The sequence below is a fragment of the Sabethes cyaneus genome, chromosome 1 (genome assembly GCF_943734655.1).
Source record: "Sabethes cyaneus chromosome 1, idSabCyanKW18_F2, whole genome shotgun sequence".
In the NCBI taxonomy this organism is placed as follows: Eukaryota; Metazoa; Arthropoda; class Insecta; order Diptera; family Culicidae; genus Sabethes; species Sabethes cyaneus.
Genome location: NC_071353.1, coordinates 114,598,525 through 114,612,635, shown reverse-complemented (window position 1 = coordinate 114,612,635; position 14,111 = coordinate 114,598,525). Strand labels below are relative to the sequence as shown.

The 14,111-nt window shown below is 42.9% G+C and overlaps 1 protein-coding gene across 1 annotated transcript; it reads left to right on the top strand.

Annotated features, from left to right (window-relative positions):
* Nucleotides 1-118: 118 nt before the first annotated feature.
* On the top strand, nt 119-2,614 carry LOC128746131 (uncharacterized). The gene has a single exon (XM_053843179.1). It carries the CDS (start codon nt 119-121, stop codon nt 2,612-2,614), a length of 2,496 nt encoding a protein of 831 aa, XP_053699154.1.
* The last annotated feature ends 11,497 nt before the right edge of the window (nt 2,615-14,111 follow it).

Genomic DNA, 14,111 nt, shown 5'->3' with positions numbered 1-14,111 from the left:
AAACGCGTAACGCATAAAACAAACATAGTTATCATTTCACCGAAAAGAATCAAGCAATCTCAAATCATAATATTGCGGTGATTTAACGTTCTAACTAAAGTTTATTTGATCAAAGAAGATGCTAACCGCCAATGAAATTGTGTCTAAATATGGCGAGGAAGGTAGAAATTTGATGCGTAATTTCCAAAAAGTGGCAATCAAACTTGCAAAATCGAGCAACCGCTACAAGTTTCTGTTAAATTGTAGAAAATGTAAAGTTGTACCCAATTGTCTCAACTACAAAGTGCAATTAGACCTCAATAACGAAAACTCGCAACGTGAATTGGAAAAAGTGGTACGTAAACACAAAATACGAATCTTAAGTGTTATGGTAGCAGATGCAAAACGAACGATAGCCATGTTGAAAAAACAAAAATCAGCGCTCAATTCGGTAATGGAAAGAACTTACAAACAAGGAGACGTGAGACGAGTGAGGGAAGTTGTCGAACGCAAGGCTGTAATAGTGTACAATACAGTGAAACGCACCGAACAACGGAAAATGGAGGCGCTGAAAACCCGACGTGCCGCGGAGCTCACACACGAAGTTGGGTGGATTGAAAATACCACCAACACTCCAATACCTGAGTTTCTGGAGAGAACACTCTTACTTGGACCGAATTTCAACATCCAACACAGCACCAACGTACCGTACATTGATGTGGTCTCGGAAATTGAGAAAACTGTTAAACATAAAGAAAATGCGAATGAAATTAGAACGGAAGTAACAACAGCAATTACCAACCACATTAACTACATGTTGCAACCAAGACACCATGATCACGAATGGATAGCGAAAGATATGGCAAAGAGCAAGAAGTTTTTGAAGGAAAACCCAAATCTCATTATAACGAAAGCGGATAAAGGCAATAAAACGGTGATCATTACCGCGGAAGAGTACCACGATAAAATGTTGGAACTCCTAAGCGATAACATAACTTATCGAAAATTAAAAACAGACCCGTCGGCAAAAATCCACAAATCTGTAAATGTATTTCTTGACCAATGGCTGGATAGAAAATATATTGATTCCCGAACCTACAAGAGCGTCAAAATGATGAGCTACAACATACCGCGCATCTACGGGTTACCAAAAATCCATAAACAAAATCGTCCGCTCAGACCAGTTGTGGCTACCATCGGGTCCGTGACATATAACATAGCGAAATACCTTGCGAGCGTGATAGGGAAAATCGTGGGTCATAACGATTTCCACGTCCACAATAGCTTCCAGTTCGCAGAGCAAGTCACAGGAGTGCAGATCGCAGAGGAGGACGTTCTCTTCTCCTTAGACGTAACATCACTGTTCACAAGCATACCAATCGATCACGCTATGGAGTGTTTGATTGAACGATGGCCAGAAATTACGAAACACACTGCCATCGACAAAGAAAGTTTTCTCGCTATCGTTAAATTGGTTTTAGAGTCAACCTTCTTTTCGTACAAAGGGGAAATTTTCCAACAGACCTTTGGGACCCCTATGGGGTCACCTTTATCCCCGGCAATTGCAGAGCTTGTAATGGAGCGGTTAGAACAAAATCGCATAGAAACACTGAAATCGCAACAAATACACTTGAAATACTACCGCCGTTACGTAGATGATTGCTTTTGCATTGCTAACACTAACCACGTTGCTGAGATCTTACGCACTTTCAATGAATATAATGACAAACTACGCTTTACTATTGAAAACGAGCTGGAAAACAAACTAAAGTTCCTAGACATTATGATCATAAGAACAAACAATCATTTAGAAATGTCTTGGATGCCGAAATATGTCGACGGGAGATACTTAGACTTCTCGTCCGAATCACCCTTTTCACATAAAGCAAACACGGCGATCGCACTAATAGATCGTGCGATTAAACTGTCCGACGGGAACAACCGCCCTCAGGCAATACGCACAGCGAAAAGTATGTTGGAATCGAATAATTATCCAGGATGGTTCATCAACCGGCTTACTAAGCAACGAACCCACAAACATTATAACAGCCTGAGCACTGTCGAAAAGCCTCAGATCAAATATGCTTCCAGCACTTACATACCGGGACTCAGTGAAAAACTTGGCAAAATATTACGCAAGCATGACATCCAGCTTGCCTACAAACCTAAAAACAAAGTTAAACAGAACGTGTATAGTAAGCTGAAGGATCCTATCGCACCAGGGAAGCAGACAAACGTCATATACTCCATCCCGTGTGGTACTGACGACGGCAAAGTATACATCGGGCAGACAGGGAGGAAGTTGGAGGTGAGGATAGCGGAACACAAGAACGACACTAAGAAGAAGGATGCTAGAACTGGACTAGCACAACACACTATCCATGATGGCCACCTCTTCAAATTTGACGACACCCGAATAGTTGCAAGAATCGACGACCAGGAGACCAGACTCACAGCAGAGGTATTTCACATTAAAGTGCTCGGTGAAGATAGAACGGTCAACCTGCAGCGTGAGTGTGGAAATTTCAACACAGCATACGACGGGTTAATACCAAAACTCCGTCGCATACAAACGAAAAACAACCCAACCCACGGAGGATCAACACAACAGAGAACCGATGATACCACGGAATAGACATTGAACGCTTAATGTAACTAGACGTGCCTGTTTTGTAAGTGCAAGATTCGTGTTAATTTAGATTTGTGTGTATTGTAAATTGTTTTATAACTGTTCACTTTATATTGATAAGAAGCTCGCTAATTTTTGTAAAATCATTGCGTAATTGTGAAACATTAAAATTAAAGTAAATAAAATTCTACACTTCCGCAGGCGTCCGAAGATGGCCGAAAGAATGCAGTAGGCTGAAACGCGTAACGCATAAAACAAACATAGTTATCATTTCACCGAAAAGAATCAAGCAATCTCAAATCATAATATTGCGGTGATTTAACGTTCTAACTAATAACGTTACCTTTATGTTTACGAACGAATGGCAAAATCCGTTTCTTCAAGCATTCTTTCACTTGATGTCATTGTTGAGACAGGGATAAAGGGCTCAGTGTTCAGTACGCAGGTAAACATTCCTTGCCAGACTATGGGCTTCTTTGTGGATTTATCGGCAAACATCGTACCGCCCGGTTGCAATGTAAAATTTTCAACCGGGAAGTTGCATGAAATCCATTTTACATAGGTATCATCGTCCACCAAAATACATCCGTCGAATTTTGTTGAAAACGTTGCTCGTACAAACGCTTCTTAGCTACCAAATTCTACTTCAAATGCCGATTCGGATGTTTAACGGCACTGTAAGACCTATAGCTAGAGATGCCAATACCGGGAGTTATTTTGAAAACCGGTTTTTCGGTATTGATAAATGCAATACCGGTAAAACCGGTAAAAACCGGTAAAAGTTAACTCTTGAAAACTATATTTAAAAATCAAATGATTTAAAGAAGATCCTTCCATAATCAATGATACTTAATTTCTGTCGTATAGTAAATTGACTAGTTCATTAAAAAATAATATTTAACAATGCGAAAAGAATTTACCGTATCATCTTTTAAACGAGAACAAATTTCAATGAAAAACTTCCGGAGGCAGAGAATCTTCATTCGGTGTGCACAGAGAAAAAAAGAACAATTCCTAGTGATAAATTAGAAATGTAGCGTAGGAAAACTCTTGTTCACGAGCTTTTAATAAGCTGCTTAGATACTGACATTTATGATAAATTATAACTGAAGGTCCACTCTGCTGCTCGGTTTCTGAGTTTATTCCATTGACTAAAATAATAAAACATTGCAGAATTTTATTATTAAAACATCCTTGATGTCTTGAAGAATATTACGAAGTCATTGCAAATAGTGCGGCTAATTATAAAACGAATAAATATACGAACTCTCTCTGAAATTCTACCAATACAGTAACTCGAACAGCAGTTATGCGATAGTTGAAAGGTGTTCCTTGAGTAGTTTTAGAGTTCGTAGTTCGTAGAGTTTGCAATTTTTCCGGTATAGCAATTCGACAGCAGCCGAGGCTGGTTCTTATTCAACAACAATTTCTTATTTATTCATGAATTTCTCATCGCTTAAGTAAAGCGTATCCTTGTTTCTCAGCAACGAAAACAGTTCTCTTCAACGACCCCATCGACACCAATAACAGAGGAGCTCAATATGCAAGATGGCACGATCAGGTCGATAATGATTTGCGACTTCTGAGACGACTGAGAAATTGGCGACGAGTAGCCCATGGAGTGGAACGAGTTGAATGGAGACGACTGCTTAAAAAGCATGAGGCACTCCGGCTCACGCTGACAGCGGTGAGGTATTTCAGGGTTTTCCCTTTGGAAGAACTACATAATTGAGTTATTATTTGTAGAACCTTCAATCATGAATTTAAGTTTCCCCGTGCTTTACAAGTTTTACCAGCGATTCAAGCTTCTTGAGTTGTTATTTGATCATGCAAAAAAATACCGAAAATACCGGTTTTTGGTCTTGGAAAAACCGGTAATTCGGTATTGGAAAATAGCCCGGTAATACCGGTAAAACCGGTTTCGGTAAAACCGGTATAGCATCCCTACCTATAGCCTTCTCGAAGGAGGATATTCCGTGTGGTTTGATAGTTGGCATTGTACATTATAGTCATATCCCGAATGGAGATGCCAGGATTGGACTGAACCCACCTAAATGTCTTCCTCCTCAGTTTTCGGTCTCTACTTTCGGTTTTCTTGAAAGTTCTTTGCCGCCTTGCCGCACCTAGAATCTGCTTCAAAACCTTTCAGAACACCGATATTGTTGATTTTGGCAGTTTTAACACTTTAGACAACTTTGATCCAAGCCATTCTGGATTTTCCAGGTGTTTGTGCAGAAAAATTTACGCCGTTCGAGTTCCATTCTATATTGCTCCACAATAGGCCGTATGAAAAAAACAATTTACTTTGCTTTTCCCGTTTAAATCGTGTGGGAGCATTTGCTCTAACTCTTTTATTCATACGGCCTAGTGGTAGAATATTTCGCGAAATTAGCGCCATTTGTTCTTCATAAACATGTAAACAAAGTTATGTCAAATAGTTCCTGTTCCTACCACAAGAGGCGTGCTGGCAACGCACGAGGGCGTCCAGATTTACTTTTAGCCAAACTGTTAAAAAACTTTTCTTCAGTCAGTCAAAACCCGTACAGGAGGCCATAACAAGGTTATATCAGTTTTATAACACACTAGCTGACCCGACAAACTTCGTATTGCCACAAATTAACCTGTGTTGTACATAAATCATGAATCTCGGATGATCTTTGTCACAATCTCGAGTTTTGCAAGCCCCCCAGTGGGCGGCGCTTCCGACGGCGGGTCACCGGCAACACACGCGACCGTCTCGTCCTGAATGATCTAGTGTTACTATAGATAGTTTTTGTGGTCTTGTATTGACTAATGTTTTATGGAAGAGTCTCGAATTTCTCGAGTTCGATTAGTTTTTGAGTTTCGCAAAAATTTCTGTTTTATTTGTATGAGGGTCCATATCCCCCTACCACAGGGGTGAGAGGTCTCTAACTATCGTAAAATAAATTCAAGACTCCAAAATCTCCCACATGCCAAATTTGGTTCCATTTGGTTGATTAGTTCTCAAGTTATAAGGAAATTTGCATTTCATTTGTATGGAAGCCCACCCTCTTAAAGAGGAGATGGGCCATAACTCGCTTTCTAAAGAAGAGAGGGGTCTCAATTCACCATAGAAAAAAATCTTGCGTCCAAAACCACTTACATGTCAAATTTGGTTCCATTTTCTTGATTAGTTCTCGAGTTATGAGGAAATTTGTTTTTCATTTGTATAGGAGCCCCCCCCCCTCCTCTTAAAGTGGGGAAATCCATAGAAAATATTCTTGCCTACAAAAACACCCACATGATAAATTTGGTTCTATTTGCTTGATTAGTTCTCGAGTTATGAGGAAATTTGTATTTCATTTGTATAGGAGCCCCCCCCCCTCCTAAAGTGGGTAGGGGTCCCAATTCATCATAGAAAAAATTTTTGTCTCCAAAAACACCCACGTGCCAAATTTGGTTCCATTTGCTTGATAAGTTCTCGAGTTATGAGGAAATTTGTATTTCGTTTGTATAGGAGCCCCCCCTCTTAAAGTTGGGAGGGGTCCTAATTCACCATAGAAAATATTCTTGCCCTCGAAAACTTTCACATGCCAAATTTGGTTCCATTTGCTTGATTAATTCTCGAGTTATGAGGAAATTTGCATTTCATTTGTATAGGAGCCTCCCTTCCTAAAGTGGGGAGGGGTCCCAATTCATCATAGAAAAAAATGTTGTCTCCAAAAACACCCACGTGCCAAATTTTGTTCCATTTGCTTGATTAGTTCTCGAGTTATGAGGAAATTTGTATTTCGTTTGTATAGGAGCCCCCCCTCTTAAAGTGGGGAGGGGTCCTTATTTACCATAGAAAATATTCTTGCCCTCGAAAACTTTCACATGCCAAATTTTGTTCCATTTGCTTGATTAGTTCTTCAGTTATGAGGAAATTTGTATTTCATGTGTATGGGATCCCCCCCTCCTAAAACGGGGAGGGGTCCCAATTCATCATAGAAAAAATTTTTGTGTCCAAAAACACCCACATGCCAAATTTGGTTCCATTTGCTTAATTACTTCTCGAGTTATGAGGAAAATTGTGTTTCTTTGCTACAGGAGCCCCCCCTCTTAAAGTGGGGAGGGGTCCTAATTTACTATAGAAAATATTCTTGCCCTCGAAAACCTTCACATGCCAAATTTGGTTCCATTTGCTTGATTAGTTCTCGAGTTATGAGGAAATTTGTATGGAAGCCCCCCCTTTTAAAGAGGAGAGGAGTTATAATTTCCCTTATAAAGAGGGGAGGGGTCTCAATTTACCATAGAATAAATTCTTGTCACCGAAAACACCCACATGCCAAATTTTGTTTGATTAGTTGTCGAGTTATGCAGAAATTTGTGTTTCATTTGTATGGGAGCCCCCCCTCTTAGCCCCCTAACCATCACTAAAACCTTTCCTGGCCCCAAAAAACCTCTACATGCATATTTTAATGCCGATTGGTTCAGTAGTTTTCGATTCTATACGGAACATACAGACAGACAGACAGACAGAAATCCTTCTTTATAGGTATAGATTACGATATTTATAACATATTCTGTTACAAATTGACAGCAAACTAATCAAGAAGCAATAACAAAAAAATTTAAGTTTATAACAGATTCTAATAGTTGTACATTAAGTTATAAATAAGCAATATACTTACTTATTCAGCCGAGAGCCGGGGTGGCTATCAAGAATTCCTCTCCATTGTACTCGGTCCTGGGCTACTCGGCACCAATTCGTTGCGCGTCTCGACACACGCAAGTCAGCTTCAACCTGGTCGAGCCATCTAGCACGTTGAGCAGCTCTATTCCTGGTGCCGGTAGGGTTCTTGAAGAGAACGGATTTCACTGCACAGTCGTCCGGCATCCTTGCGACGTGGCCGGCCCACTGTAGTCTCCCAACTTTCGCCAGGTGTACGATGGGAATCTCTCCAAGCAGCGCCTGTAGCTCGTGATTCATACGCCTCCGCCACTCTCCGCTTTCCGTTTGTACTCCGCCAAAAATAGTCCGCAACACCTTTCGTTCAAAGACGGCAAGTGCACGTATGTCTTCCGCAATCAAAGTTACTGTCTCAAGTCCGTAGAGGACTACCGGTCTTATTAGCGTTTTGTACATCGTCAGCTTTGTGCGGCGGCGTGTGCTCCTGGATCGAAGCGCCTTGCGGAGGGAAAAGTAGGCTCGATTTCCAACTTGAATGCGTCGTTGGATCTCCTTACTCGTATTATTGTCAGCGGTGACTAGAGATCCCAAATATACGAACTCACCACTTCCAGTTCATCGCCGTCAATAGTCACTGTCCGTGGGAGGCAAACGTTACTTTGTCGGGAGCCTCTTCTTACCATATATTTGGTTTTCGACGCATTAATTTGTAACCCTGTCCTGCTACCCTCCATAGTTGTTCGCGTTCAACGGTATCGTAAGCTGCTCTGAAATCCACGAAAATATGATGCGTGGGCACGTTGTACAACTCTCGACATTTCTGGAGGGTTTGTCGGAGAGTAAAAATTTGATCCGTAGTAGCACGGGCCCCCATAAAGCCCGCCTGATACTGCCCTACGAAGTCTCTTGCTATTGGGGATAGACGACGCAACAAAATCTGGGAGAGCATCTTGTAGGCGGCGTTGACCAGCGTAATGCCGCGGTAGTTACAGCAGTCTATCCGGTCGCCCTTTTTGTAGATGGGACAAACTACGTCTTCCATCCACTCCTCCGGTAGTTTCTCTTCTTCCCAAAGCATCGAAATCAGCCAGTGAAGTGCCGTTGCTAGCGGTTCTTGGCTAGTTTTGTAGAGTTATGCTGGGAGTCGGTCCGGCGGCTCTATTATTCTTCAGCACTTCCATTGCGTCTCCTGCTGCTATGTCGCCGTTGAGGTACTCATCGAAGAACTGCTTCCACCTGTCGACCACCTCGCGCTCGTTTGTGATTAGATCCCCTCCCTCGTCCCTACACATGTCAGGTTTTGGTGTGGGGACCTTGCGAGTTTGGTTCACTTTCTCGTAAAACTTGCGGGTGTCATTAGCCCGGAATAGTTGTTCTAGCTCCTCACGATCTCTGTCCTCCTTCTGACGCTTTTTCCTCCTCGTGGTCAACTCATTCCTCGCTCGTCGATACTTGGCCAAATTCTCTCTCGTGGATATGCTCAGATAGTTTTCCCAAGCTCTTCTTTTCCTCTCTATCGCTTCTTGGCATTCCCCGTCAAACCAATCGTTTCGCGCACTCGAGGTTTCCACACCTAGCACCGCGGTTGCGGCCTCGTTGATGGCCGAGCGTATCCTACTCCATCCGTTTTCGAGGGTCGAAGCATCTAGCTCCACAGAGGAAGTCAGAACTTCATCCAGTACGAGCGCGTAGTTTTCAGCAGTTCGCGGGTAGTTGCCGAATGTTTAGCCGAGGAGGGCGACTTTGTCGCGAGGTATAAACCGTCGATAGTTTTGAGCGCACATGTACTGCTACTGTACTGTACATGTACTGGTAGTGGTCCGAGTCAATATCCGCTCTCCGTAGGGAGCGTACGTTGGTGATGTTCGGAAAAACCGGCCCTCGATGAGAATATGGTCGATTTGGTTCGAGGTTCGTTGGTCAGGTGATCTTCAGGTGGCCTTGTGGATATCTTCGTGGGGAAAGAAGGTGCTTTTGATCACCAAGCCTCGGGAAGCCGCAAAGTTGATGCATCGCTGGCCGTTATCGTTCGTGTCGGTGTGCAGGCTATGGGGCCCGATCACCGGTCTATACATTGCTTTCCTGCCGGTTTGGGCGTACATATCCCCGATGACGATCTTGATGTCCCGTGGTGAACAGCTGTCGTACGTTGCCTCCAGCTGCGCATAGAACCCTTCCTTCTCGTCGTCGGGTCTACCTTCGTGTGGACAATACACGTTTATGATGGTGTAGTTGAAGAAACAGCCTTTTATCCTCAACATGCACATCCATTCCATTCCTGCATCTTGCCCAACACTACGAAGCCCGTTCCCAGCTCGTTGGTCGCTCCTCCGCTCTGGAAAAATTGGGCTTTGCCGCCACGGATCCCCCACACCTTCTCGCCTTTGCGACAGATCTCCTGCAGTGCCACGAAGCCAAACTTTCGGGGTTCTAGCTGATCGAGCAGCACCCTGTCGCCACCAACGAAGTTTAGCGATCTGCAGTTCCAGGTACCAAGTCTCCATTCCATGTCCTTGGTCCATGCCGAATATTTCGAGAAGATATTTCTTGATTCTTGTTAGTTTTTTTAGCGTTTAGATAGGTAGCCGTACTAGGGCTTAAACTATCGAGTCTCGGGATGGGGCTGCCATCTTTCAGTGTCGAGACAACACTGTGCCTCCTCCTCTGTTGGTATACGACCTTAGTTTCCACCGGGGTTGGTTATCCGATCTCCGCTAAGGTTGCTCGTATTTCAGCTGGTATCACGTGAAGGTAAGGGTAGGAGTTGCTAGATAAGAGGCTAGGGACCACAATGGGGTTTGTTTTACGCATTATCAAACCATTTACCAACCAATAAGCAATATAGGTTTCGCTAAATATCATCGTTATCACATAATATATTATTTGCTAAAAAAAATCTAATTAAGATTATTATTTCAATAGTAAACGAACTAACTCACATCACATTTATTATATTTGCTGTCATATTTTTAAAATATCTTTTCCGGGAAGAGTAATGTTTTAATGTGATAAATCAAAAATTAGATGAACTGAAAATCTTGATCTTAGACTAAAAATATCGCCCAGGACGAAGGTGAGAGTCGGACTCACAGCTCTCAGTCTCTAGTTGAGAGTGTTGTTTAACCAATTACACCACTAAGCCGTCTGATATCTTACAATCTAACATAAAATTTTGTCGCGCTATCGAACTTTGTGATTTTATCACGTATTTACATTTTTTTAAATATTTGGAAATATTGCCTATTAATCTTTAACAAAGGCTGGTAAACGACTAGGTAATGCGGAACATCGGTACCTCGCGTACCTGCAGTTATAACTAAACCCCACAGTGGTCAGTAGCCTCTAGAAGTGTGTTTAATGAAATAAGAAGTATTTTTCTTGGCTGGTGAGGATTGCACTGAAGCCACAGGCCATCAACCCAATGAATCGTTGAGCTGAAGCCACGGACAGCTTCCGGAATCAGTTGCTTCTGGTCCACTTCGTCAAGGGAACCACCACCATCGGTGCATTGCGCAACATCCGGGACGTATTCTGAATCAGTGAAGTGAGAGCCCCTATCGCCCGCAGCATCGTGATATAACGCAATGTATAAAATGCGACAAGTGCACTCAACTGCGATCTGCATCCATCCTGATGACACCAAGTTAAAGTGTGTCAAATGCCATCGCGTAAAACCATCGCGCCACCAGCCGTACTCGCCCTAGGCGATCGTTGTTTAAGCGGATTCGTCAGTAAGCGTCAGCAAACAACCAGCCTGGTCGCAAGCGAACCGATCGCCGATCTCCGGTCATCACGGATATTCTGGACCCGTCGCCAGATCCCAAACCTGCCTCCGCTTCCTCTCAACAACAAACGAAACCCCGCCACGAATTCAACACCTCATCAAACGGCCTCCAACTCCCGTTCAGCCCAGCCTAGCCTCGTTGCTGCAGCTACCTTTCCAGATTTAGCTTTTACCGCGCCTGGTCTGTTATATGCCGGTGCCTTTCTCATGACAGAAGAGCTCGTCCAACTCATTTCGGAAGCAATCATCATTAAACGTTCCTGTAAAACTTTAGCTGAGCAGCTCTAAGCTGTAATCTCCATCGTCAGCAAATATGGACCGTGAAGCCCTCTCCATAGTTAATTGGAACGCTTGCTCACTGAGGAATAAGCATATTGAACTGCTCGACATTTTCAACATAAAGAAGATCGACATTACCGTCATTACGGAAATCCACCTCACACCAGAGGTCAGCCTCCACCTAACCGATTTTCGACTTTTGAGACTCGATGGAACAAGTGCAGAAGGAGGGAGCGTAGCCGACTGCCGAGTTTCAACTTGAAAGTCATCGAAGCCATAGGAGTCGAGGTCAGTACGTCGATGGGCCTAATCAACATAATTGCAGCCTACTGTCCCAAACAGACCAGAGCCCGGGACGGTACTGCCGTTGATTTACGATCTGATTTGGGCAAACTAACACGGTGGCGTAAGAAATACATCATTGTTGAAGTGTGGGGCAACCGAAGGTGCAATCAAAATGGGACCTTGGCGGAATACTTCGAGGTCGGCCACTACAACATCCTGGCGCCGGACGGTCCAGCTAGAATTTGGAGATCGGGGGTCCACTCTGTTTTGGACATCTTTATGACAAACGTGGCCATCTCCGCAGTATCGGAGGTCTTCGAAGAGCTGTCCTCCGACCACTACCCGGTGAAGCTTACTGCCTCTACCGATCCGATGGAAAGTCGGCCCCGACGAAACTACCATGGTGCTAACTGGATTGCGTTTCAACGCATAGTCGACAACATCGATCCCAAACAGTCTCTGCATACACCGGAACTGATCGATCAAGCACTGGAATTACTTCAGCGTGCGATTGCCGTTGCCCGGGCAAGTGCGGTCCCAGAACAAAAACTGCAAGTGAACAGCTCTCTTCAAATAGATTCCACCACAAACATCTGATGAGGTTGCGTAATGTATACCGGCGCTAATACCAGCGTACTGGGGACCGGCAGAAAACAACGATGGCAAACAGTCTTTCTAGGGTTATCCAGGAATATGTGGAATATGATAACTACAGTGGCGACAATAAAGCAGAGCATGGAGTCGGATTCATATTACATGGAAAACAAATGACGCGTGTCATTAGGTGGGAACCAATCAATGACCAATTGATCAATCTATGCGTGTTGAGGATTAAGGGCAAATTCATTAACTACAGTCTGATAAAGGCGTACACACCGACGAACGACACACCCGATGACGTAAAAGAGGATTTCTATGATCTTCTTGAAAGGGTATATGGAGAGTGCCCTGGACATGACAGTCATAGGGAATACAAATGTATCAGGTCGGACGCGAGAGTTCTTTCGTCCCGTTATTGGCAGAGAAAGCCTTCTTTCTCTTACAATTATCGAGGTTTTTTTTTCAAATTTTTCCTTCAATTGCCCAACTATAAATTAAGAGATCCTCATTCGCTTTTGTAATTTGAATAACAAAGTTGTTGAAAGTTATCACATATCTCAGCTCATGTACACGATTGCCTACAATGTATTGCTAAACCAATCTATACCTATAAAGAAGGATTTCTGTCTGTCTGTCTGCATGTTCCTTATAGAATCGAAAACTACTGAACCAATCGGCATGAAAGTATGCATCTAAAGGTTTTTTGGGGCCAGGAAAGGTTTTAGTGATGGTTAGAAACCCCTCCCCCCACTAAGAGGGGAGGCTCCCATACAAATGAAACACAAATTTCTGTATAACTCGACAACTAATCAAGCAAATAGAACAAAATTTGGCATGTGGGTGTTTTCGGTGACAAGAATTTATTCTATGGTAAATTGAGATAAGGGGAATTATAATTCCTCTCCTCTTTAAAAGGGGGGGCTTCCATACAAATTTCCTCATAACTCGAGAACTAATCAAGCAAATGAAACCAAATTTGGCAGGTGAAAGTTTTCTAGGGCAAGAATATTTTCTATAGTACATTAGGACCCCTCCTCACTTTAAGAGGGGGGGCTCCTGTACCAAAGAAACACAATTTTCCTCATAACTCGAGAAGTAATTAAGCAAATGGAACCAAATTTGGCATGTGGGTGTTTTTGGAGACAAAAATTTTTTCTATGATGAATTGGGACCCCTCCCCGTTTTAGGAGGGGGGGATCCTATACAAATGAAATACAAATTTCCTCATAACTGAAGAACTAATCAAGCAAATGGAACAAAATTTGGCATGTGAAAGTTTTTGAGGGCAAGAATATTTTCCATGGTGAATAAGGACCCCTCCCCACTTTAAGAGGGGGGGCTCCTATACGAACGAAATACAAATTTCCTCATAACTCGAGAACTAATCAAGCAAATGGAACCAAATTTGGCACGTGAGTGTTTTTGGAGACAAAATTTTTTTCTATGATGAATTGGGACCCCTCCCCACTTTAGGAAGGGGGGATCCTATACACATGAAATACAAATTTCCTCATAACTGAAGAACTAATCAAGCAAATGGAACAAAATTTGGCATGTGAAAGTTTTTGAGGGCAAGAATATTTTCTATGGTGAATAAGGACCCCTCCTCACTTTAAGAGGGGGGGCTCCTATACAAACGAAATACAAATTTCCTCATAACTCGAGAACTAATCAAGCAAATGGAACCAAATTTGGCATGTGGAGGTTACTGGAGGCAAAATTTTTTTCTATGATGAATTGGGCCCCTCCCCGTTTTAGGAGGGGGGGATCCTATACAAATGAAATACAAATTTCCTCATAACTGAAGAACTAATCAAGCAAATGGAACAAAATTTGGCATGTGAAAGTTTTTGAAGGCAAGAATATTTTCTATGGTGAATAAGGACCCCTCCCCACTTTAAGAGAGGGGGCTCTCATACAAA

Coding starts and splice junctions, on each gene's coding strand:
- LOC128746131 (XM_053843179.1), top strand. CDS start 119: ATGCTAACCGCCAATGAAATTGTGTCTAAATATGGCGAGGAAGGTAGA.